We start from the raw sequence: 26728 nt of genomic DNA, 5'->3' as shown, positions 1-26728 counted from the left end.
TTAGCAGGCGTCGAAAGTTCAGCATGTACTCAACATATATTGGGACTGGTGAGCTTCTTTTGGAAACTATGAAAAGTCTTTTTTTTAACCTCTCAGTAGTTTTAGAAACAAAAGAAGTATTCTGGACATGAATTAACAGCTATAATAATACTGTAAAATATTATTGCATATTATTAAAATAAAGCTTTCTAAGGTTACCAAGCTAACCCTAGTTCTCTGAAATTCAAGTGAGATTTTTTTTTTTTTATCTATGGGAAGCACCTTCTGTGATTGGTCATGCCATACGACGCTTCCCATAGTCAGATGTGAAAGAGAAGAACATCTACTTAGACAAAAATGATTTTTTTTCCTGTCAGTGTCACCAATCCACCAGTGAAAGAATTATAAACAAAGGAAAGCTGGAGCTGAGGCGGCAAAGCATTTCACCATTCATTCATCGTAAGACTGATGGTCTGTTTGTGGGCTCCTAATACCCAAGTGTTTTTTAGCAACTCCAAATTTTAACACTTACATTTTGAGCTATTAATCGTAAATGGCAGATGAACCCCTCTGGAGTGCATTAGATTGGAGAGGTGGTAATTCATTTGGTCAGAAGTATGCACTTTTATTGAAAGTTAGTCAGGATCCAGCATGAACCTTTGAGAGTGACTGTTAACAAGTCTAAAATACATTGTCTGTGAAGGTTCTCAGTCATCCAGGTTATTGTAGTCTAAGGAGCTTGGAAAGAAAACATCTGGACTTCTTTAAGTTGCTTGACGATGCTTCACCTTCTTCAGTTCTAAGGTTAAATGGTAGAGTCCCAGATATAAGCCCTATGGGAGTGTCCCCCCCAAGAGGGAAATAGACCCGCTAACAATCCTCTAACTAATCACACGAGCCAAGGTGTGAAAATGGGTGTAGGTCACAATCACCCAAGGTTTCAGGTGAACTCATTGTGAAACCTAGCCCCACCCTATCATGTGATTTCCTGATGTCAAAAGGCCCCGGATGTCAGTGGGCGTTAAGGCATCTGGGAAGGGATCTCAAAACTTGATTATAGATGGCAGACAGTTGGTGTCATAAGCCACCGCCTCTGTTCAAAGAGGGTCGTTCACAGTGGACATAGATGGCTTCTTTGACTCCTCTTTTCAAACCATATACACTGAGCAAAATAAGTATTGAACACGCCACTAATTTTCTAAGCAAATGTATTTCTAAAGGTGCTACTGGCATGAAATTCTCAACAGATGTTGGTAACCCATCAAATTCACACATGCAAAGAAATCAAACCTGGAGGGCAGACATAAATGGCCAGTTAAGGTATGTGTAACAATGAGAAATGACAAAGGAAAAATGTATTTAACACATGAATAAAGGGTGATGCAAAAAGGCACAGGAAGTCATGATACCAGCTCAGATCTGTGGTTTGATAGTCTGATTTCTATGCTTGAGTGGAGTCGATGGGTTGTTATCAACATCTGGTGAGGATTTAATGTCAATAGCACATTCAGAAATATATTTACTTAGAAAATTGGTGACATATTCAATACCTGTCTTAAATGCTGTAATTCCATATAACCTGAGGTCAACGTGCCTTTTATTAAAAATTCAAGTTCAAACTAAAAGTGAGGATTGTCTCAGATTTCGAGGTAACGTAGAGTGCTCTCGCCAAATTTTGAGTTTGTACAAATAAACAAGATACATGGAGTTTATGAACCTTTCTTCTGTTGATGTGAATAATGCATGACACTGAAGGATATTTTAGTAGCACTTAGCTTTCACACTAACTCCTCAGCACTTCACAGTGCTGTGCTGAAAGGGTGGAGAGAGGCGTTGGTTGGTGTGACCCATTGGAGGATAGCGTAATAGTCACTGCTGTATTTGAACTGGGACTTATTGCTTACTGTCCTCTCATTTCTTGTGTACATATGCTATATTGCCTAATCACACATCTGCAACCCAACACTAAACTGCTAATGTTGGGAGGGTAACACCAGCATGCCTGTGTACCAAGCTGCTTAACTAAACTCCACAGATACAACACACAGGGAAACATCTGTGGCGATTAGAGGTAATTCAGAGGAAAATACTAGAAATTCACTCTTGAAAGCTGAAGCACAAACTTCTTGGACAGGCTTCACCGCTCAGTAAGCCATGTGTCAGATAATTCCATTAAAAATGCTCCCAAGGGCACCAAGACCATCGACAGAGGTCCAGTTTACTGACTTTAATTAGTGCAAGTAAAGCCAGGACGCCTGTCAATCAAAGCAACCACGCCTCTTACTCCAGTATCCAGAAGTATGCGTTACATTGGGCATTTTAATTTGGAGTGTTTGGCAGTTGACTCACTTTTAGACTCAGCCTCAAGTTTTTGGCACTCATGTTGGCTTTATTTTTCAGCCCTGGAAGTTGCCGCTAGGCGTTCACACACAGCTCTCCTGGGTGATGTCTATAAAAGTTCAGGGCACATGCAGTGCATATGAAAAAGAATCAGATGCCACTCAAGCATTGATTAAATCGCTAGAGATTTGTTTAAGTTAATTAATTTGTAGCCGTTGTTCACCTGTTATTCCAGTCAAACCTTGTTAACTAATTAGTGTTGTGATAGGTGTTAGTAAGTGAGAGTGACAGAAAGTGGATCATTATTCTTAGCAAATGGGTCCCATTTGTAGCTAGACTTAAGGTTCATAAGTGGGCAGCGCATGGCACTTTTAAGGATGCTGGGTCAGCTGTCCAAAGCACAAGCATCACAAGTAAAGTAAATACAAAATTAAATCACATTTTAGTCACAGAGAGGTGGAAAAGCAACTTTATCACAAACCACATTTGTAAAATGAAAATAGCAACACCCCAAATCAACAAAAATATAGTCTAGTTGTGGTCTTGGAAAATTAGTAGTGGTCTCTAAATCACTTCACCACTCTTGCAAAATGATTTATTTATTCATTTATTTGCCTTCTCTGGAGTTGGCCACCTGCTTCAAATCCACTCCACCTTGACAAGAGAGAAGTAGCACTCCAGTCATCAGAGACGTGTTCAGGTTTGCATCTTTGTGGAGATGCATTCATTTTGCAGCATGGTAATGAACCTAAAAACACCTTTGTGAGCAATACTTGAAAACCAAGAAGTGCTGATTGTCACAGAGTTTGCTCCACAGACTCGCCAACTGAAATTTTTTTTGGATGCTAATGTTCAGTGTTTTTGTGTGTTTCAGGATTCTCTTCTTTGCATCCCCAGTGTCTTCCTTTCCTCTGCTGCCTCTGAAGTCATGGACTAGCCCACCGTCTGGTCCTGGCAGTTCTGTGGGTCATCAGATGGCTTCTCAACAACCCTCAGCGAAAATACAGAATGTATGTATCACCACCTAAAGAGAGAAAGTTGCATCACATCATCAGTGTTGTCACATTCAGCTGGTAGATGACAATAATAACATTGGCTGGATGTGGCTGTCATAGACACCCACTTTGTCAAAAACACATCAGTGAGCAGCACTTCTGCAGTGGGCATCTTGTTTTCTTGAGTGATGGGCATGGGTACTATCCGGTCGTTAAGTCTGACGTCACTAGCCGTGCCTGGGCCTAAACTCCGCTGCAGGTCCATATATCAAACGATCACTATGGCATTACTGAGAGTTGAAAAACTGTCTAAAGTCTTTCATCTTTAATAAAATGATCAGCGTTCTGCTCTACCAGGTGTAACAATTGAGTTTAACATCCAGGCATCCACGAAAACAGAATTTATGGCATTTAACGAGTTAGAAGTTAGCAGGAAGTTAGCTCGCTAGCTTCTATCTAAATACAATATAGCATGTCCTGACTGCGGGGTTTTGGAAACAAATTAAAACGTACAGCTCTGTTATCACTTCCAACATAAATGAAGACAGAAAACTAAACAGCAGTGACGTTTGTAGGGTTACTGAAGTTGGGCTAGCTGGTATATAATGATGTGCTACGTGACCGCTAGCGACACAGCTATGTTAGCATAATATAAACAAGCTAACTTTTTTTCCACTCGATAAAAGTTAACGCGAGTGTTCTCGGTGGTCAGGAACAAATGTAATCGCATGGCAGGATGCTGTAAAAGGACCAAACTTCAGCCAGGAGAACAACTGAGATAATCCATTCACAATACGAGGTTAGTCATTCATATACTGCTGCATGGGCTGGGCTGTAGTTACATCCTAAGGTTTTAAAAACTGAGCTTAAATAAATGATTAGCGGTAATAAAAGCCGAGGGAGGTCAACAGTGATCACTGACTGTTTTAGGAGCTTTTTGAGATTAAATAGAAGAAAATACATAACATTAAACATGTTAACAACACAAAAGCCATATTAAACGCAGACTACTTTAGGCCCGGAAGTAGGATTCCTCACGTCATCACTTAACGACCGGATAGTTGATTTCACTTCCAGCCTTCTCTGTGTGACGTCCATTCACATGTTTCACAGAGCAAAAACCTCACCATCAAAACAGTAAATAACAGAACAGTTATGCATGGTATATGACACTACCTTGAGCCAGCTTTCTTTTGCATACAGAAGGTTTAAACAAGCAGGTGGGTGGGGCTTCTGTGTTCTTAGCAAGAACTGTGCCTGAGATCATTGTATAAGGAATATTATCTCTCTGACACTGTGGGATTACCTATCCAGTGCTGACCACAGTATTTGAAACTTTGGCCATGGTTAACATGATTATCCACCACTGTAATGCTAAATCTATGGAAGAAAATAAGAAACGGCGTGTAAGATCCACTTTAAAGTGGAAGTAGTGTTTTACTGTTTCATGGCAGTTGATCAAGCTGGAGATAACTTGACCGCTTTGATGTGTACAATGTCACAATAGGGCACATTTTATACACTTATGGTAAGACGTGTGCACAGAACGCTTAACAGAAAAGTGTTGGAAGTGATGTGCTTTCTGCTTCTGCAAAAAGGCGAGGGTCTTCTCAGGTCAGAGTCAGACATATATGGTCATCACAAAGTGTACACAGAGCTCTGCAACAACTTTTGTGTAGCTTCAGTTTTTTGTTATGCGAGCACAGATCTCCACAGGTTTGGAGGTTTTCAGGGAAGTACCATCCAAGTACTACCTCTACTACAAGTCCCATTTTTTACAGTTTGTATAACGATATAAATCAAACTAAAGTAAAGAGAAAAAAAACCTGTTTAACAACAGCAGCCAAATGATTGTACTCATTTACATTCCAAAACTGCTTACTCCTGAATTTATACTGATCTATATCTGGATATTACAGTTTGAAGGAAACGTTACTGGTCAGTTTTCCAAAGTAGTTCATCCATATTCTACAAAAATGACCCTGAGAGGTACAGAAGTTGCATTTGAGTTTCAGTCCTTTTGCTGCATTTGTCAACTTGCCTTCACATTTTGCAGAAGTGTGAAAAAGCCAACAGAGTTGGTGACTAACAGGAAGCTAGATAGACCTATAGTTATTATGGCCCACATGTTTTTACATCAAGTAGAAAAGCATACATTTGGGTGTTTGAGTCATAATTACCTCCCACAGGGAAAATGACCTCAGTAGTGCTGCTCTTATGGGAAAAGATGAGACCCTGGCTTCTAAAGAATGCGCTCTCTCTCATTCCTTCTCCACCGTTCGTCAAAGATTTTTCCTTTGCAAAGCGTTATTGATACCCTGATAGGCAGCCTATTAATCCATATTGAGCCCTTATAGTGTAATTACGCACACAATTGGTGCCTCTTAAGTCCTCAAAGAAGATAAATATCTCACAGACTGCGTTCAAGGGTTTAGAATTTTCTCTAAGTGGTATTTATGGCTGAAATAAAAAGTTTGCCTGTTGGTTATAAAAAGAAAATGTCCAATTTCAAGTATGTAAAAAGCCAAAATTATAAACGTTGGCTCATAGCTTTATTATTCACAGTCGAACACTGTAAATGTTGCATTTCCTGTTTCTCTCGGTACAATAATCTACATTCAACACAATGCACACTAAGTAGGTCAGCTAAACTAAAGCTTAAGTGCAGCTTTAACTCATTAATAATGCATATGACAAAGACTGAAGTTGCTGGGTCTTGAAGAATGATGCTTCTAAATCTAATGCCAACAATCAAAAAGCACTCAAGTTATATTCTTTTATGTCTCGTGCCTTTAATTTCCATGTGCTGATAATACTGACTGAGGGGACACTTTGAAATAAAAAAAATTTCTGTAGTGCTCAGCAAAAGATGCCACGATATTCTGCTGTCCCTCATTATGCTTTTTGATTATTTCACTGGTTTTCTGTAACCTCGGAAGCGGGAGTGTCTGCCGGCCCACAAAGCTTATCCGAACCCTGATGGAAAGTCCAGTCCCTGTGGCGCACTTGGAGCTAGCGCTTCTGTCCTGCTTGCCTCTCTCATGCGTGGGCAGAGTATCTGGATGGCTCCAACATGCTCTCACTCCTCTTAAGGTCAAAGTTTCACATCTGAACTGTTCTCCAACCTCTGTTCAGTACACAGAGGCCTGGTGTCAGAGCTCCAGCCTGTAGGTGTTTGTTTCTTCACTGACAATGCTCTGAGCTCAGCTTCCCCGTCACCCACACAGAAGGAAGGGGAATGAAAGCTATGCGTGGACTCATTCATTCCATAGACCGAGGGAGTGAGTGCGCGTGCGCAGTTGTGTTATTTATGACCTAACAAGGCAATGTTTGTTGATGATTAGAGCTCGGGTGTTATAGCCATGATGTAAAAATCCCATCACACTAAATAACATCACACTGAATCACACAACTACACTAATAGTCAGAGGCATCCTTCCTCTGTCTACATCAATAATATCCGTATATTGATGTGTTCAGATACTGGATCATACCCAAAGACCACAGGTTGACACTCAGTGGCTGGAAGAAGCTCAGTGTTGTTATGTTCATGGGCAGTTGGCCAGATTCTTTGGGCATAAGCAGGTGAGTCCTGGTTGTGGTTTTCATATTGCATCTGTGATGCTGGTTATTATGTTGTGAATGTTAGAAGAGGCTGGGAGGAGTGCTGGGAGTTGAGTGCTCTTCACATTACTATGAACTATGCTCTATAAAGCATTGCACACCAGTACAAGCTGGCTTGAGCTGCTGGCTAGGATTAAAACGAGGCAGCGGGGCAGTCTCTTCTCAAAGGGGTTAGTGAGGAATCCGTTTTTAAAGGTGTGGCCGATGCTGTTGAACAGTCTGTTTAAAACCTGCTTGTGTTTTTCTTTGCCTTTTTTTTCCATATTCCACCTCAGATGAGAACGTGAAGCCTGGCGTCCACCAAGGCCACCGCTGCACCTTGGGCAGCGCACACACATGATCACATGACTCTGGACATGGACGCGGTCCTGTCAGACTTTGTTCGGTCCACCGGGGCAGAACCAGGTCTGGCAAGAGACCTGCTGGAAGGTAAGAGATGACTACGCGCTCTTTTCTTGCGAAATCTAAATATTTATATGTATTGTTTTGATCGGCTGCTCCCAGTTATGCCATGAGCAGAGAAGAGGAAATAAGCGGAACGGAAAATAAAGAAAACAGAAGACGGGCGGAGAGGAGAGGGGCCTGCGTCGGAGAGCAAGCTTGCTGATTTAGAGGCCAGTGTGACAGTTTTACGAGGGCGCTCCCCAGAGAAAGCTTTGTGCCCATTCATTGGAACTCATTGAGGAGCACAGTGTTACTGGCACTTGTATAGCTTGGGTGCAGCTCCAAAAAAAAAAAAAAAGAAAAGGCAGCAAAATGCACACGGCCTCAGAAAGCTGATTGATAGCTGGTTGAATCAGCTTCAGTAGATATATATGTTGTGCGTTTCTACTCTTCGTTCGTCCACAGGAAATTCTGTGATTTCATCTAATTTAGCATAAAGTGAAGCACGCTGAACCATAAGTGCAAACGCATTCTTGTCTGCTTTACAGGAATAAAAGCGTGCACCACAGTAATCAGGCATCCATTAGGGTGATGAAATCCTCGTGGAGTGCTGGCAGCACGCATGTGTCCTGGAATTTTTTTTTTGTCTGGGTGTATATAGTACATCCAGTTTCGTCTCTTCGGATGAAGAGTGAGAGTTTTGAGCGTCCGATTCTCTGCTACTGTCAGTTTTTTTCCTGATTCTGTTTTGGCACTTAACCTCGGTGGACTACACGTGACACTCACAGACACCAAACAAGACCGTGCACTCAGACAAGGCAGACAAGAGCCTGGATGAGCTGTTTCAGTATTGTGCTTTGGTCTGATGTTGTCTTAGTTTTAGAGGCTTGAATCAAACAGCTGCTCTGTGACCCTGCGGTCTGAATCAAGTTGGTGTGAAGAGACAGAGAAACATGACAGAGCACATGTGGTGCTTCCCCCTAGAGGCCTGTTTAAGTATTGAATCTACACTGTTGAATTGGTTTTGGGCCTTTATTGTATTCAGATTGTGATGTACGTTCATACTGCATGAATTTATGTGGGTTTTTGTTTTGTTTTGTTTTGCAGACGACAGGCATTATAAATGAAAGCGTTGAAATAGTGCTTTCCAAACCAAAGTTAATAGCAGGCTAATGTGGAAGCTTTTAAAGACAGTGCATTAGGTGCTGAGTGGCTGTGCAGCTGGACCATAAGTTGTATTCCTGTATTTGTGTAGCTCAAGATACTGAGATCCATAGAGCGAAATAAGCTTTGCATTGATTGATGTGAGAGACAGCGATTAGTGGTGTCGGTTCTCATATCCAGACGCTTCGCAATCATCGTGTCTGGAAGTCAGCAAGAGAGGACAACTTCCTGCAGGTCTCTTTTTACAAAGGCTTTCCATTAATGGACTCTGACTCACGAACATGCTCCGATTACACGAAGACACACCCGTGGGTTTTGAAATGACTGGTTTGCAGAGAGTTCCTATGGCATTGTTAAAAAATATCACACTGTGGTATAATAAGACTAAGACTTGACTCGTGTCTTTAAAGCCTTGAGGGGATTTCTGTTAGAGAGACAGCACCCAGAGGAGACAACTGTGTCTCTGCATGTGTTGCCAGTATGTGTGTGGGTCTCTTTGTGGGTCCCTCCTTGCACATCAGGATATTGCTGTCATAATGTTAATGGATCTGCTTCCCTTCACTGTCTTTATAACCTCGATATCCAAGTCTGTATTTTACGTGAAGCAGCGTGTTTTCCTCGGGCAAAAGCACTGTGTGACTTTGCTCCATATGGATGTTGTATCGTTATAACTGAAGCTCATTCTTTAAAATTTTTAAGATATAGGAATTTGTCGGAATTTATCTGTGCTAAATGATTTATGTGGCTTATTTGCAGCATACTCAGCAGCTTTTTGCATTCTGTCCCAGGGTTCCCCTTTACTTCCCACAATAGGTAGCATAGGTAGTTTTTTTACCACGAGATAACCCTGTTTACTGTAAGCTGTAGTTAAGAGTGTCTTGTTGTGAATGTTGGCTTTTTTTTTCTTTCAGAAAAGCCTTTTTTTTTTAAATAAAAAATTTGTGTGTTTCTCCTCCAGGTAAAAACTGGGACCTCAGTGCTGCTCTAAATGACTACGAGGAGCTCAGACAGGTCCACACTGCCAACCTGCCGCAGGTCTTTAACGAGGGCCGCTATTACAAACAGCCAGAGACGCGTGACACACCCACCCATGTCAGCAAGATCGACAGACCGTGTGCACAGAAGCAGGAGGACAATGCACAAGGTAGCCACCTCAGCGCGACCATCGCCAGGATCCAAAGAAATCTTTTTCTTTCATCTTTCAGTTTGCTTTCCACTCGTCCCTTCACTTTTCATTTGTCTCTCATTTTCAGAGAAGCGTCTCTCGCGTGGAATCTCCCATGCCAGCTCTGCTATCGTCTCCCTGGCACGGTTGCAGGTGGCTAGTGAGTGTACCAGCGAGCAGTTCCCTCTTGAGATGCCCATTTACACATTCCAGCTACCGGACCTCAGCGTCTACAGCGAAGACTTTAGGAGCTTCATAGAAAGAGATCTGATAGAGCAGTCAACCATGATGGCTTTGGAGCAGGCTGGTGAGTACTGTAGGATGTTATACATTCACTTAAAGTCCTTCTGCTCCTACTGATATGGGATACGTGCTTTTCCCCATATTCTCAGTTTAGTGAGAATAAAATGTTCGTCTAACAAAGCAGTAGCAGTGAGAAAATGCTCTGAAAGTCAGTGAAGCAGACAGATGTAGGGGGCTAGACTGAAATTAAGACAGAGAGACTGAGCAAATCAGAGTAGCAGCATCATCTGGAAGGGAGATGACAACAGCTAATTCAAAGCATCCGGGACCCCAAAGGATTCATATCCCAGCCGACGCTTTGAACTACGGAGAGAAACTAGTTAGAGAAGTTTCCAATCTTCCTGCAGACTTTTCCACACCAGGACTGCAGAGACTGTAAAACCTCCTAAATTTGATTCTGTTCAAGGTCTGCGAACACTCAGCCAGAGAAATATTGGGTCAATTAACCGTTAACACATAAATAGGACAGAATCAGTGTCTTTATAGTTAAATATTTAGATAAACACAAGATTTATCTGATCTCTTGTGAAAAAGTGATGGATTTACTGCTGCAAATTTACTCTAAACTTTATAAATCGCAGACTGTGGGTACCAAAGCTTAGCCACTACTATAAAGTGCATATCTCTGCAATTAGGAAAAGGTACAGTAAAGTACAACCAGTTGTGAATTAGCCTTTCTTCATGGGTGGTTGATTCTCAGCCGTTATATTCCATGTGCAGGGCACATGTATTACTCTTTGATGTAACGTCATAAAAAGCGCTGATAAGTCAAGCTAGTCCAACTTTCTAGACAATTAACGAATATTTATTGTGAGAAATAAAATCAGGAGCTGCAAATCGAGAAAACATCTGCATTCTGAGCCCATCCACACTGAGGGGTAAATCATTCAGACGCTCTTCTGTGTTTAATGTTGTTAAATAAATGATGCAGTCAGATCACCCCCGGCTCAGAGCAGTGCGGCTAGCTGCAGTAAAGCACTGTGTGGTGCCCAGGGCTGTGAAACAGTCGTCTCTCCCTCAGGGATGCAAGCACGGCTATGATGAAGTGGAAAGCTGTACATACTGTAAAAGTTGGGCTGAGGAGGAACTTGTTTTAGGGAGACGTGCTGGTTTTGAAACAAATTGTGCTTGTTGGAAAAACTGTGTGTTTTCTTGCCTCTGTGATGTAATTAATAAGTGTATTTTCTGACATCCTCGTGTTGCTCTCGCTGTTGTGCGCAGGTCGTCTGAACTGGTGGTCTACAATGTGCACCAGCTGCAAGAAGCTGCTCCCTCTGGCCACCACAGGGGATGGGAACTGCCTCCTGCATGCTGCCTCGTTGGGTGAGTTATTCACTATTCATAATTTACGCTTGAATCAAAAACCCGGTAATAATGGAGCGCTTCTCTAAGCATCAGCTGTGCGAGCTGGTGTCATGTCTATCTAAAAACCATGTCAGTGCTGCAGAGCAGCTGCTGAATATAAGGAATAGTCTGCGAATGATGGAGCTGGAGAAAGCCAAGGAAGCAAGGAAGGGAAGGAGGAAAGTGACCTATACACTGCAGGAGACTTTCAGCCGTAGGGTTTAAGAGACAACGCCATATTCAGGTATCTGCTGAAAGAGGTGGTTGACTCCTCAGTGTGAGGACTGCTAGCAGCACAGGGTTAGGCACACCGGAGTTAATGCAATCTACTGTGTCTGTCAGACAACTGAGGCTGTTTGAGGAGTGATGAAGGACATTTTTAATAAAAAGCCATGGACACCTCTGAATGATTTATCAACATAATCTTGTTTTGTGTGTAATGGCCACATTGTTTCATCTCCTCTGTCCTACCATTCAGCAACATGTCATGTGTGTGCATTTATCAGGGATGTGGGGCTTCCATGACAGAGACCTGATGCTGAGGAAGTCCCTGTACACCATGATGAAGAGCGGAGCGGAGAGAGACGCTCTGAAGAGGAGATGGAGGTGGCAGCAGACGCAACAGAACAAGGAGGTAGGGAGAGCGTCAGTCTTCACACACTGAAACTCCTAAATGCACCGCATCCTCTTTCATTAATGACATATTAATAAATCCATATGAGCAAGCAAGCATTAAACGAGCCGCAGTTAATAGTCTCCGATTTTGCACTTTTAGTTTTTTTTGCTTTGATAAAAAATGATCTTTCCATGATCGCAAGCGTGCATTAGTAGCAGTGCCGCTAATACTGTCAAATCCTCTACATTTCCTCCATTTTCTTGATATTCATGTATTAAAGAGTTTTAAAATCTATTAGAAAAACGGTGTCACCAAAGATAGCTCAGCCCTAAGAAGTAGTCCAGATGCTCATGTTTTAAAAACGCCCAAGGCGTCCTGGTGGCCCAGTGATCTAAGATGCATCTCATGTAACGCAGCGTCCTGGTTTGCGTCTGGGCACGGAGCATTGTTTCATGTCAGCCACCTGTCTCTAATTACCCGTATCTCCTGACTTTCTCTTTTACCAAACACTCATTAACGGTGGAAAAATGACAAAATGTCCACAAATGGAAGCTGCAATGGCAAAAAATGGGCTGTCTGGGTGAACACTGTGCATATTAATCAGAATTTCCTTTTCTTTTCTTTTTTTTTCTGCAGTCAGGGCTGGTGTACACCGAAGAGGAGTGGGAGAAAGAGTGGAACGAACTGCTAAAGTTGGCCTCCAGCGAGCCTCGAAGTCACCTCAGCAAAAACGGGAACACCAGTGGAGGGTACGGGCTTACAGTCGAGCCCACAAGCACATTCAATTTCCCAGACACATTACCACTGACCAAAATTCAGCAAAAGTTGCTCCTGAATCACTGCATAAAATGAATGGAACGAAACGGAAATGCAGCAGCGAGCAGTGCCGTTTTAATCCTACATTACAACCCTCCTTTGTTTCCTAACCCTGTGTGGTGAAGCGCTGCACAAAGCCCACAGCTAAAACAAAAGTGACCTTCTCAGTAAAATCAATTTGTCAGGGAAACTCATTGTTTCCACTTGGACAGTTTCTCTTCAGAACCGCTGCCTCCCTTTAATAACATTGCTGAAGCTAACGCGTGAAACTGTGCCATCTACTGGCTGTCGTCAGTATTAATCATCTGAGCTGTGAACCTCCCCTGAGCTGTGGGTTACTTTTAGCTGCAGAAAGCTGCATAAATAAGGGTAACGCAGGGTTTATCTCAGGCTACAGAGGCAGATTTGAAACGTACTCTGGTTTCCTCCTCCTACGCAGAGAAACTTGTGGTTTGTCTCTGTTTCCATATTCACTGAAATAAACATACATACTTTCTCATGTAGGTGCTCGCTATAGTGAAGTGAAAACCGCTCTGACGGACAGACAGGCTCATCACGGTGTCTGCTGAAATACATACAGTGCCATTTAAGGAGGCTGTGGTTATCTGTGCTCGTCATCACTAACTTTTGTTTCAGTTGAAAGTGAAATGTAAAAAAAACCAACAACAACAACAAAAAAAACCTCCTTGCAAACTGTTTCTTTGTGAGTGCGACATCTGAAAACAGCACAGTTTTTCTGTGTTATTCCTCATGTTGGTGCAATGCCGTCCAGTGCTGAAAAATTTCTGTTAAAGGAAATCATTTCCTCATTTAATCTGGTGTTTTTAACCTCTCATTGAGGTTGACTGTGATACGGTAATCAGGTTAGGGATGTTTGATGGTCCTAGTGTGAGATGAGGCCCTAAATAGGATGAGTGGGATCGCATATTAAGAGGCTCTTTATTAGAGTGAATTTGGCAGCGTGGCTGTTTGTGTGGCTGACAACTTAATTGTTGTACATCCTCTGGTTCCCTGGTGGCTGCATGCCTGAGAGCTATGGCTCTCCCTTCCCTTTTCTCGTTTTCCTCTCCTGCTCTCTTTTACTGAAACACATGTATGACAGGATGGGCATCGTTGTCCTGTCTGTTAAAGCGAGCCAAATGGGAAATGGATTCAAGAGGATCAGATTAGGCATATGATTGGCATGGACATTGCTATTTTGGCTGGCCTCAATACAGAAGCAGGAAATTGCTACAGTGTTGCAGTGTGTAATGTAATGTTTTTGGGTTTTTTCCCTTCAGGGTGGATAACTCAGAGGATCCGGTCTATGAGAGTCTGGAGGAGTTCCATGTGTTTGTGCTGGCCCACGTGCTACGCAGGCCAATTGTAGTGGTGGCTGATACAATGCTCAGAGACTCGGGAGGAGAAGGTAGACTTGAACGCATGTCGACTCGCTCCTCTCTGGTACAGCAGTTCAAGCGATAGAGTGAAACTAAATATGGTTCTCTATCTGAATTCCAGCGTTTGCTCCCATCCCGTTTGGAGGGCTCTATCTGCCCCTCGAGGTGCCCCCGAGCCGCTGTCACTGCTCCCCACTGGTCCTGGCCTACGATCAGGCGCACTTCTCCGCACTGGTGTCCATGGAGCAGAGAGACCAGCAGCGCGAGCAAGGTAAGATGTCCAGCAAAAAACCAAAAATCGCTTCTATACCCTGACAGAAAGAGCCGACGGCATCCTCAGGTGGGAATCTTTAATGCAAAACCTTTTCTTGACCTCCTGTTCATGAAAATTCAAGGTTTTTTTTCTGACAACATCTGCAGTAGTTTGACAGCCATTGCTTTTAACTTGGTGGGTGGAGTACTGCGAGAGGGAAGGCGAGTGGTCTGCCTGTCCTGCTAGAGGTGAATAATGTATGAGACAGCAGTCTAATTACTCGTGATCCATTATTTAAACAGGCCAGTTGGCAGCAGGAACCAGAAAGTGGCCAACATGCAGGAAAGTGGACAGCACGCTTCTTCTTCTTATTAGGAGCTGACCGAATAATTCAAAGCTCACCTGCAGTCACTGTTGTGAGTTTAATTTGTCAGAGTAGGGGTGTGTGTTTATATGTGTGCCTCTTTCACAGGAATTTGTGACACGATGCTGTGCAGAGCATATTGATTGTGTTATGTTGTGGTAAGGAAGTGTGGATTGTCCCTTGTGTTGAGCAAGGCTTGTTTTGTTCACTCAGATGCCAGCGTTCCCACTCTGGGTGCGTTGCTCGCTCTTGAGGTCAGAGCATTTCTCACACGGACGTTTTTAATTGATAAACAGAGTGGATCTCCCTGACAACCAGTCTTAGTAGTCACGGCACTCTTCTGTATCTGACTCAGTGGGTGGAACTCACGTGTCATTTGCGGGGGCAGCTGGCTGACTCCGTCTCTGTCTCTTTTTCTCACTCGCAAGCGAACAAGCAGTTTCATTCTTCCTCTTTCTCTCTCTCTCTCTCTCTCTCTCTCTCTCTCTCTCTCTCTCTCTCTCTCTCTCTCTCGCTTTTTTGAATATTCAAGGTCCTAATCTGGGTCATCAAACACCAACCTAGTTATTAAGTCCGTCTATGACCACTGCAGGCTAGCAGACAGACATGATTACTAACCTGCCATTCCTGCCCTGCAGTCATTCTCTTTAATGCCCCAGCAGCACATCAAAGCCAGTCTACCACACAGCTGAGAACTACTGAATACTTACACTAGTGTTTGGGGATTTAGCGGGCTGATGGATTCTCTTCTTGTCCACCAGATGGTGCATATACCCAAAAAACACACAGCAGCCTGATCACAACACCACTGCGTGGCTGTACTTTTTCCTTCTGGTACAGAGTGTACTGCGATAGGATCAGAAAGTGTTTCATCTGCAGTCTTTCTCCAGTATGCCATGTGATAACCCGTACTGCATGGCTCTTATACAATTCTGGACTGCTTTCAATATGAGTGTCAGCATCTGCAAATGTGTTATGCATATTTCTCTTTTATGCACACATTTTTATAACGTGCGTCTGCATTTTAATAGAATTTGTAAATTTCTCAATGCAGTACTGTGCGGCCGTGCTGGTTCATATCTCTGTACGGCTGCCAGACAGACAGGCGGTCAGTCTGACTGACAGACCTAATCTTCCACTGCCAACTAGGGCAGAGCCAGACCCAGCCAGCCCCGAAGACCTCACCACATCACCACATATGGGCAGGGTCCCGGGATGCTTGGGGCCCCAGCAAACCAACCCGCTCTTCTGACAGTAAGGCCACTGTGTGGACGTCTCAGGTGGATGCTTACTCTCAATTTCCCTCTTCCACAGTGAAGAGCATCCGAGGGTCTCTTGGCCTTGTGTGTGTTCAGGTGTCAGGGACTGGGTTAGAATAGTGGCTCTTTATTCCGCCCTCTGTGTGGAAGATTATAGTGGAGTCCTTCCTAGTAACCTGACTCTAAATCACCCTGACAGATCATGCTTCTGCTCCTTTTATAGCATGCCTGCATGACTTCTGGGGTTGCACTGAAGGCGGATGAAAAAACAACACGTGAGGAGTGACTGAAGCCAGAGGTTATTGCAGTTTTGTTAAGGGTTTTTTTCCCCTTTTTTTCCCCTCAGGAGTCAAGTGGTTTGCTTGGGTGAGGAAGTCAGGTGAACCTAGAGACCTGTGCACATTTCTATGGTCACCAGCTGTGTAATAATGACTAGCTCCTCAGTAGATGCCACTTGCTGTCTTTCATGATTTTGTTTGTGCTTCTGTGGCTAAAAAATCTATGAGAGGAACTGACCCTCTGGAAAACTCTGGAGCTATTTCAAGCTCTGCTCCTAAAACCAAAACACTTCCAGGTTTTCTTTGGCATCACATCATCACACTTCTAACACTCTCTTGAATGAAAAGTAAATGGACAACTTTTATGCAAAGACCACCTACAAAACAGTGTCATTTAACTACACAGCTTCTCTCCAGATCCACATCTATTGAAAAAAGGACAGTATACAGTACTGTGAAAAAGTCTTGAGGCACCCCTCATTTCTTTATATTTGCAAAGAAAATGGGGAATACGTAGGTGCAGTGACGTATTGAAATATGTGAAACCATACACGGAAAACAGTATAGCTATAAAGGTGTGACCACCTTTATTCTTCAGCACAGCCTGAACTCTCTTAGGCAAGCTTTCTTGTGATTTCTTCAAGTAGTCTTCAGGAATAGTTCATTCAAAGCTGGTCTTTGGATGTTTCCTGCTTTTTCTTCTGTCTAGATGATCCTACATTGCTTCAGTAATGTTGAAGCCGGGGCTCTGGTGAAGTCAGTCCATGACACATTCATTTCCACTGTGTGCTTCTCTATGCATATATGCTTTTACTGCACTGGCAGTAACACCACCAACACCACTGGCTCCAAACCATGACAGAACCTCCACCTGACCTCCTCTGTGCAGATTTTTACATTCGTCACACTGTAAGACCTGTTGCCTGGATTTGTTTCCTGTCTCTTAAGGATTTGACTTTTCAGAAACCGTTCACTGGATTTTTTTTTAATAATAATGGATTGGATTTATACAGCGCTTTTCAAGGCACCCAAAGCGCTTTACAATACCACTATTCATTCACTCTCACATTCACACACTGGTGGAGGCAAGCTATGGTTGTAGCCACAGCTGCCCTGGGGCAGACTGACAGAAGCAAGGCTGCCATATTGCACCATCGGCCCCTCTGGCCAACACCAGTAGGCGGTAGGGTAAAGTGTCTTGCCCAAGGACACAACGACCAGGACAGAGAGCCCGGGGATCGAACCAGCGACCTTCTGGTTACAGATACGCTTCCCAACCCCCTGAACCACAGTCGTCCCCATGTTACTTCTTCTTCTTTTTGTCCTCCACTCATCCAGTTTCTGAGAGTTTTTTAAGGACAGATTGCATACTATGCCAAAACACATCAAGTTTTCACCTAATAGCTCTTTTGTACTTTGTTGGTGCAAAATTGCTATTTATGGTGTTATCTTTGGTATTTGGTAAGAAATGGGAACAAATTACAGGCTGCTAGCAACAAAGTGCCTAAAAATACAATTTAAAACAGGTTCTTTGCTAAGTTGTCTGTTATGTGTAGACACAAAACTGGTTCATCCCTTGTTTGATGCCTTTTTTTATGCTTGAGTGATTCACAGGTCAGTGTTAAGTGGCATAACAAAGGAAAAAAACATTCCTCTGAAAATGGTCAGTTATAAGGATTTGATTAAAAAAAAGAGTAAACAAACAGCTAGTGTCTAACAAAAAATGGAAGGACCTTCAGAAAGCCTGGACAACTATTGCTCAAGACCACTTTTAAAAAACACAAGAAGCTCTGGCTCCCTGAAAGCAAAATGTGAACATGGGTTTTTGACATTGTGCCTGCAGTATCAAGTATAACAATATGGGAATGGCCATTAAAATTGTATTTATTCTAGTTTTCTGTGTTGCTTCAGATGTGATTCACTTCTATTATCCACCATGATTTTCTGGGGAAAAGGCTCAGACTTGTTTACATGCATGGCTGCTGTTTACCCTGGTGAATTGAGCCCTTTAAATCTGCAGCTGTGCAAAGTCAGGAATTTCAAATTTGTGCATTTTCCAGACAGTACAAATTGTTCTTGAATCTCAATACAGAGGGAAACATTGACTCCGTGATTCTGCTGCCAATCAAACCTTGTAAAAGGTGACTTTGTCTAAGTGAGGGGAAAAGGAGAAGTTGGAGAAGCCACATTGACATCTTATTCTGCTGTTTTGTTTGACTAACAAAAAAGAAGGACAAATATGTTTATGACCAATCAAGTGATTTTCATTTAACTGCTGTTTCCTTACATGTCACACCCAAGTTTTGTATGTTCGTATTTCCCCGAATCAAACTGCAAACTTAGCAAAGTGAGGCAGGCTATCAGCGATGCTGCTGAGTGCACAGCTTGCATACCATGCAGCGCTGTGATGTCATCCATCCATAAAGTATGGAAATTGGTCATTCAAGGACAACAAAACAAAGCTGCCAACAGGGAGAGTAAATACATTACAGCACACTTTAGTCCCCCAGAGCTCAACTGGCAATGTTGAATCTCTAAATTTGGACCAGGCCCAAATGGGAACAACAGCACACACAGCTCTTTGGAATGGCGAGAAAGACGGACAGCTGCATCGTGGGAGCCCGGACGGCACCTCGCAGACCTCTGCTGTATGACCTGAGTGGGAACTGAGTGGGAGCTGGTTCACTGTCCTCTGGCTGGCTGTGTGTGTGTGTGTGTTTGCGATTATGACAGAATTTTTCTGGGCAAGACATTCTAGGAAAAAACATCTATAAAGAAAACCACCTTTCCTCTCAGCTTACAGCGCTGCCATGCCAGTGCTCATTACCGCCTGACGGTGTGGCTGCAGGCATAGGTCATGCATTTATTTCTTTATTTTAAGTTTGTGTTTAATATGTTGTGATTTGCAAGCAGTCAAAGGCAGCGGTGACCTCTAAGGACAAATGTCTGTCATCAGTGCTCTTATTAATATATTTACCCAGCAGGCATTTATTTGTGACTAATGGTGCCAGATATATATGAGTGATCAGGTTAACGCTGGCGTGGGTGTAGCTGGACTAATTGTGTCTCAAGAGCTTCAAGCGTCACGAGGATGCATGTCCCACCAGTATTTTGACACCTGGCACGATTAATCGCGTGCATTTCATTATGCATATGAACTTAAAAAAAGACACGCAAGAGGGCACAGAGTGAGGATTTGACGTGCAGGGACGCAGGAGGGGCAGTTGCTGCTGGTATCTGTGTCTCCGTGAAGCCTGGAGAGCAGAGCAGCCTATTGGCAGTGGAAGAATTGATGAAGCAGGGAGGAGACTGCGTCTTCCATCTGGGTCTGACAGTGAAGGCTGGAATGTCCCCAGCCCGAACAGCCTGCCTCTCTCTGCTGTCATGTGGACAACAACCCCCACACTAGGTAGCCTGAGGAGAGCTGTCATGTGGGCCAGCGAGGTCTAGTTAGTCCTCCTTATGTACGGTTGTTTTAAAAGGCACCCACACACTCAGACCAAAACAAGTACTGTACATGCCTGCACTGTGTACACACTGTAAGCACATTTCCCACAAGAGGAGGCCGGGTAGGTGTCTGTTTTATGTTCTGTGTCCAGTGATTACTGTTGAAAACCTCTTCCTGCTTCTAAGTAGTTGATCATATCAGATAAGCATGAATGGAATTATTTCAGCACTCCGGCTCTTATCCTCTGCTGCTGTGTCTGATTGCAGTCTATTACTGAACCAAATTTAGCTTATGCAGCTTCAGTCAAATGTAGAACGCTCAAGCTCTGAAATTGTTTGGATTGTGCGCAGATAAAACCAGAATGTAATGATTTGAAAATCTCAAAAACTAGAAATAGAACATAGAAAACAGGCCAAGTGTTTAAACTGTACTGTTTTAAGACAAAATTTAGCTCGTTTTGAATTTGATGGCAGCGACACGCTTCCAAAAATCAGCCATGTTTACCACTGTTTAACATCCGGTCTGGCAACTGAGGGGACCAGTTGCTGGACTTCTGGGAGAGGAATGCTGTATGATACAGGATTCTCAATACTCCTGGGTCATCTTTGTCATATTTTTGTTTCATGATGCGTCAGATGTGTTTTCAGTTGGTGAATGGTCTGGACTGCTGGCTGGCCAGTTCAGCGCTGGGATTCATGCTGCTGTAACAGATGCAGTAGGCATTTTTAAAGGCCTTCGCTGAAATTGATGTCATCTGGATTGGAGCGCGTATGTTCTAAAAGCTGTAAATACCTTTCAGCACTGATGGTGCCTTACATGTCCAAGCTGGCAGCTCCATAGACACTAATGCAACCTTATACAATCAAACCTGAGGGTTCGCTTTAGTCCAGAGGATCTTGTGTGTTTTCCAAAAAAACCAGAATTTCACATTTCGAAACCCGTCTGACCACAGAACAGTCTTCCACTTTGCCTCAGTCCATTTTAAATGAGTTTCAGCCCAGGCTTCTTGTTTGCGTGATAGAGCTTTAACCTCCATTTGTGGAGACAAGGATTTCTGGAAGTGTTCCTGAACCCATATAGTGATTTCCATGTCTGTTTTTAATGCAGTGGTAACTGAGAGTCCAAAGATCACAGGCACCCAGTGATGATTCTTTTTAATATATCGTGTAGTGTGGATAATGAGATATTTGTAGTCTTTACAATTTCACATTGAGGAACATTATTCTAAAATTATTCCACAATTTGTCGACACCTCTTTTTTCCCCCAGCTTGTGAAGCTCTGCTCATCTTTACTTCTGAGAAACTCTGGCTGTTTAAGATGCTCTTTTTATACTAAATCATGCTGCTGACCTGTTGCTAATTAACCTAATTATGTGCAAAAAGTTCCTCCAGCTGTTTCTTCTTAGTACCACTTGGCTTTCCACCCTTGCATTGTCCCTGTTCCTGCTATTTTGAGATGTGTTGCTGCCATCAAATTTAAAAAGTTTTTAAAATAGTGCATTTTGTCAGTTTAAACATTTGATATGTTTTCTTTGTTCTATTATGAATGCAATATGGGTTTCTGAGATTCTTTTCCAGAGTGGTTGGTCCTATTTTAGTCATTTTGGGCTGTTATTCATTTTGGTAATGTTAACACTATGCCACGTAAATGTACAGTAAGTGAAAGAATGGGAGAGCATTGAACAAAACTAGTAAGAGCAGTCTGACCAGAGTTTGTTCAGTGTTGCAGACACGTAAGCACATCTGTATTTCAGCGTGTAAGCTGGGATTGCACGTTCAGTCGTGATGTTGGAAGCAGTAATTGATAAAACAGTCTCACCATAATGTCTATTTGGTCACTGTTTTTAGAACTTTCAGTTGTATTATATGATAAAAACACTTTGGGGCTCCAGACCAGTTTCAACCCAAGTTATAATAAAGAAATGCTTTCCTTTCATTTTCTTCGTGGAAAAGATAAAAGTCTGTTTAGACTAGACTAAACACGCCAGTCTGCATTACATCATAAACAATCAAGTTTGACTGAGGCCCTTCTGTGTTTGAATGAGTCATGTTGAATGACAGTCACAGGTCATGGTCACTTCTCTGCCTGAAAAATAAATGACGGCGTGAATACACCTCCAGTATACTTTACCCCACACTGACAGGCATCTGGGATCATTAACGTGGTATTATTCTAGTGTGTCATTACGGTGCCGCTTGCTTTCGCTGTGACAGTGCGATGGCCTTGAGAGAAGTGGTAGCATGCTATTTTGTCTCCAGTGGTAAAGCTGGACCAAGCTAATGTGAGATAATCTCATGTCTTCCAGCTGTTATCCCTCTGACCGACTCGGAGCACAAGCTGCTGGCACTCCATTTTGCCGTGGACCCCGGCAGGGATTGGGAGTGGGGGAGGGACGACAATGATAATGCCAAGCTAGCCAAGTAAGTCCTGTACAGTATATCACTCGGCGATCCTTATCGACAAGGCGCACGGCGTCACAAGGCGTGAGAGGGTAAAACCTGCAGGTCAGGAGAGTCCTGCCTGTTCACCTACAAGGTGCTATGTGGAGGATTTAATTCAGATTATTTACTTCAGGATCAAGTCGCTTTAAAAGAATGAGAGCACTGGAAGAGCAAATTGTGAGGTTCCCATAGGTAGAGCCTCACTGAAACAGCGAAAGCCTGAGCTGAAGAAAGAGTTTATGCAAGAAGTTTCTGTTTCACATTCCTGTCAGTCAGGGTGTCATTTTATCCTCCCAACAAGCTGTAGTGTGAACAAAGCAGAAAAGACTTTATATTGCCCTCAATACGTTTTGGGCGTTATTTGCGCCGTGGTTCCACTTCTGCATTTGAACAATGAAACACGTTCGTGCAAGATGGCTCAAAGAGTTTGTCAGTATTTTCTACAAATGCTATAGCACACCCACATGTGCCACAAAATTTTGGTGAACATATGTCACAAATGTCACACACGTGTTGTAACCGCTGCTTGTTGTTAATTCATGTGTTTTTTTTCCCCCCTTCTCCAGTCTCATCTTGTCTCTGGAGGCCAAACTAAACCTGCTGCACAACTACATGAATGTAACATGGATCCGAATTCCATCTGAAACAAGGGTAACCTTTTTTTCTTCTTCACACAAGTGTGCCTTGTTTGTCATGGTTAATTTAGCGCTATGCAGGGACTCTTCCATTCCAGATGTTCTCGAAGCCCCAGAGTCCAATCAGTCGGCTTTATTTACTCTCAGAAAGCAATAATCTTAGACATTTATGTGTTTACTGGCTATAAAAAAATAGAAAACAGGCAATTATACTTGATTTCTTCTTCTTTTTTGTTTGGAATTCATTGGGAATACATGAAAAGGAAAGTTTACCTCAAAATTAAAAATGCATATTTGGTCTGTAGTGCTGTTTATCATTCCATGATTTGCTTAATTTTTGGAAAATCATCTGTAGATAAGTCTTTCTTCTGTTTAATAGAATGGAAGTAGAAGGCGCTTGCTTCATGGTGCAAATGGTCATGGTAAAATAGAAGTGAAAAAATTCAGCAGCAGTGTTTCTTATCAGAAAACATGACCCAGATAGAGCAGGTCTAGTCTGGTAGAAGAAAAGGTAGTTACTACATGAAGGTGCTCACTATGAGCTACAAGGTCGGTCAAGCGACGCTGATATTTTTTTGCATGTTTTGAGCACCACAAGGCGAGTGCAGTGTAGGTGTCGTTCTGTTAGGCAAAAACTGGTCAACCCCACAATAATTCAGATGGATTCACTGAAAATATGTAGGTAAAGTTTTGCGGCAAGCTTTCCCCTTAAATTTTCATGGTGCTAATCCACAAGCGAATTTTGAACAACTGTTCAGTCGTGTGTGTTTGCGTGTCTTTGTGCAGGCTCCCCTTGCTCAGCCAGAGTCTCCCACAGCCTCCGCAGGTGAGGATGTCCAGTCTCTGGCCGAGTCCATGGACTCTGACCGTGAGTCTGTCGGCAGCAACTCTAACGTCAACACTGGCAAACCAAGCAAGGAGAAGGATAAAGACAAGCAGCGAAAAGACAAAGACAAGAGCCGGGCCGACTCTGTAGCCAACAAACTAGGTAGCTTCAGCAAAACCCTTGGAATCAAGCTGAAGAAGAACATGGGTGGTCTGGGTGGCCTTGTTCATGGCAAAATGAACAAATCTAACTCTGGCTCAGGTCGCAGTGGGGAGAACGGAGGGGAAAAGGCAAAGAAAAAGGAGGCTAAGTCAACCAAGGGAAGCAAGGAGGACTCGGGCCAGTCTGCAAGCTCCACTTCTTCTGAGAAGGCCACTAGTCCTTCCCCCACGGACAGAGACAGACCCTCCAGCTCCTCGCCCACTGAGAGACAGGACAGTGCAGGTAAAGGCTCAGGGGACAAGACCCTGGAAAACTGGAAATACAGCACCGATGTCAAGCTCAGCCTCAACATCCTACGGGCTGCCATGCAGGGGGAGCGTAAGTTCATTTTTGCAGGACTCCTGCTCACCAGCCATCGACACCAGTTCCACGAAGAGATGATCAGCTACTACTTGACAAACGCCCAGGAGCGCTTCAGCCAGGAGCAGGACCAGAAAAGGAAGGAGGTCGAAAAGAAGCCCGCTGTCACCAATGAGGTAGCTGTCAAGAAGCCTGAGCATGAGAGTGTCTTCCAGAGGGAGAGATCAGACAGCTCACCTCCGGAGAGCTGCTCTCCCATCCTGCCTCACCACACACACCCCTATAACAACTCCCAGCCCCCGCTGGGTCTCAAGATGCAGGGCAGGAACAGTCCCACTCCCGCGGCGCCTCTTGCCTCTGTCCCGGCCCCTCCTCTCACCCCACCTCCAGCCTTGCACCATGTCTCGCACCCGGCCCCAACCCCTGCGCCTTACTCCTCCCCCAGTATTGGTGCTAAGAGACCTGGGCCTGTTCCTGTGTCTGCCCACTACAGCCATACACCGCCCATCCAGAGGCACAGCGTGATCCACTTACAAGATGTCAACATGCAATCCTCCATCTTCCAAGATGACCCCTACAAGCCTGTGGTGGGCACTCTAAAGACATGCGCCACCTACCCCCAGCAGAACCGCACACTTTCATCCCAGAGTTACAGCCCTGCTCGCCTGTCAGGGGTCCGCACTGTTAACACCATAGATTCGCTGTCCTACAATATGCCTGGCGAACACAAGTCCCACACCTACACCAATGGATTCGATGCGGGAGACATTCAGGACTGCCTTGAGTTTGCCGATGAGGACAACTCATCTCACACCTGGCTCAACCAAGATAAAACCAAAGGGCGGAGCTCTGGAAGCCCTTTGTACTGCTTTCAGCAGCGCCGCTGCAAGAGGGAGAACTGCTCCTTCTACGGTAGGCCAGAGACAGACAACTACTGCTCCTACTGCTACAGAGAGGAGGTGAAACGCAGGGAGAGGGAGAGCAAAATGCAGAGGCCTGTATAGCCATCACCGCTACTCCAGCTTGTCAAAAAGTCTGCAGGAGACCTGAGGGAACAACACCATCTGCACTCTGCATTTAGAATAACATGATGGCAAACATTATCCTGTTTTGTTGAAGAATGCTTGTGTATTCCCGTCGCCCTTCCCTTGTTAGTAAAGGTTATTACTTTATGATGGGGGAAGCAGAACTTGAAACAGTGAGCAGCTTTGGCCAGATATCGTAGTTTTGTTTGACTTCTGTCTCATTCAATTTAGTCTTTTACTTGTTTTAGAGTAAAAGTCATCTTTGTGATGTAACTTTCTGTATGTGGAAAGGAAATTTCTTTATTTTTCAAAGTGCAGAACATTTGCATCTCGTCAGGAAGGAACATTTTATCTCTTTTAATCAGTTTGAATGCAATACCTCTGCTCGGTTCTTCAAAATCTCTGTGGAAAAAATAATTTGTAGTTGTTTTGCAATCAATATAAATCTAATGAGGGAATAATATTAGAATTTCAAGCAATAAATTGGTGATTCTTTTGCTACACCCTCTCTCAATTTTGTCTATGCACCAATAATATAGTTACTGTAGGTTAACTGTGTCTTGTACATTGTAAAAGATCGTCAGTGTGCTTTTGTAAACCAATTTGAACTACAGGAATTGAAATGTGTAAGCATTAGAGATTGTAATGTCGGATTAGGATGAAATGTAAAACTCTCATATGTGAAGTGTACCTTTGTTCTAGCCAAGTTGCAAAGGTTTGCCGTTTCGGAATTGGACTCAAACTATTGTGTAAGACATTGTTTCACATTTTTGCCCGTAGTCAACCTCCTAAAAGTCCACAAGCACTGCCAAACTGGCTTCTTAAAAGAAAAAAAAAGTACAGTTCAGATTTTCAAAATGTTTCTTTTTTGTGCCAAACACTGAACAATGTGCATAGGATGATTTGCTTCTCAAATATGCAGTGCTTATGGTGTGTTTCTCTGAGTTGCTGTTGACTGCGCTACTTGGTAAATGTGTTAGATGAGAAGAACTGCGGGTAGTGAGAGCAGGTCGATGTGTGTTTGTCTGAAGTGTTTTTACATGTCCGTTGCCCCCGACACACACACACAACACAACACAATGTGCAATCATGCTACTAGCACTATGTGGTGACATGCAGTATAGATGTGTCACCGGTCCAGTGTGAGATTGTTCTTCTTCCATATCTAGAGGCCGTTAAAAAGAAGCACCTGCTGCTATGAGCACCACAAGCCTTTGTGATCATCAGTGCTTTAACCAATCAGAGGGGCTTTTCCAAAAAAAAAACCAACAAAAAAAGAAACCCCAGGCCTCCAAGTGCTTTCTGCTCATTTGACATGACTACTGTAAAGACGCAGTGTTTGTGTTGCTGTTTGTTCTGGTGATGCTTGGATAATGTACCATGCTGTCCTTAACTTAGTGTGTCCTGGCCAAGGATGTCCACTGCTCTCTCAGTTTGCTTCTGTCTCTCTCCTGTACACACTGCAGTGTTGCTCCTCTTTGTTTCTATGTGACGACTAGTTCATGGACTCTCCACCATGTTTAGGACTGTAAGATATGATTTTGTATTTCTTTAAGAGTTTTACACT

At 43.4% G+C, this 26728-nt stretch overlaps 1 protein-coding gene across 5 annotated transcripts in view; it reads left to right on the top strand.

The window, feature by feature from the left end:
- Window positions 1–25662, top strand: part of otud7a (OTU deubiquitinase 7A) — a 42925-nt gene extending 17263 nt beyond the window's left edge. For 2 of the 5 annotated variants that reach the window (XM_082542123.1, XM_082542124.1), the window contains exons 3-14: window positions 3194–3329; window positions 7214–7367; window positions 9445–9630; window positions 9740–9958; window positions 11176–11277; window positions 11805–11932; window positions 12551–12663; window positions 14011–14138; window positions 14231–14380; window positions 22018–22132; window positions 22720–22804; window positions 23575–25662. In XM_082542123.1, the coding sequence (XP_082398249.1) occupies window positions 7283–7367; window positions 9445–9630; window positions 9740–9958; window positions 11176–11277; window positions 11805–11932; window positions 12551–12663; window positions 14011–14138; window positions 14231–14380; window positions 22018–22132; window positions 22720–22804; window positions 23575–25140 (2877 nt within the window). In that variant the 5' untranslated portion in view covers window positions 3194–3329; window positions 7214–7282 and the 3' untranslated portion in view covers window positions 25141–25662. Of the gene's footprint in view, window positions 1–3193; window positions 3330–4023; window positions 4114–6800; window positions 6900–7213; window positions 7368–9444; window positions 9631–9739; window positions 9959–11175; window positions 11278–11804; window positions 11933–12550; window positions 12664–14010; window positions 14139–14230; window positions 14381–22017; window positions 22133–22719; window positions 22805–23574 lie in introns of those variants that run through there. The other 3 variants (XM_082542125.1, XM_082542126.1, XM_082542127.1) reach the window with 3 other exon arrangements.
- Window positions 25663–26728: the final 1066 nt, after the last annotated feature.

Source organism: Aulonocara stuartgranti, assembly GCF_965226115.1.
Source record: "Aulonocara stuartgranti genome assembly, chromosome: 7".
NCBI lineage: Eukaryota > Metazoa > Chordata > Actinopteri > Cichliformes > Cichlidae > Aulonocara > Aulonocara stuartgranti.
Note: the sequence above shows the minus strand (reverse complement) of the source record. Positions and strands in the feature narration are given on the sequence as shown.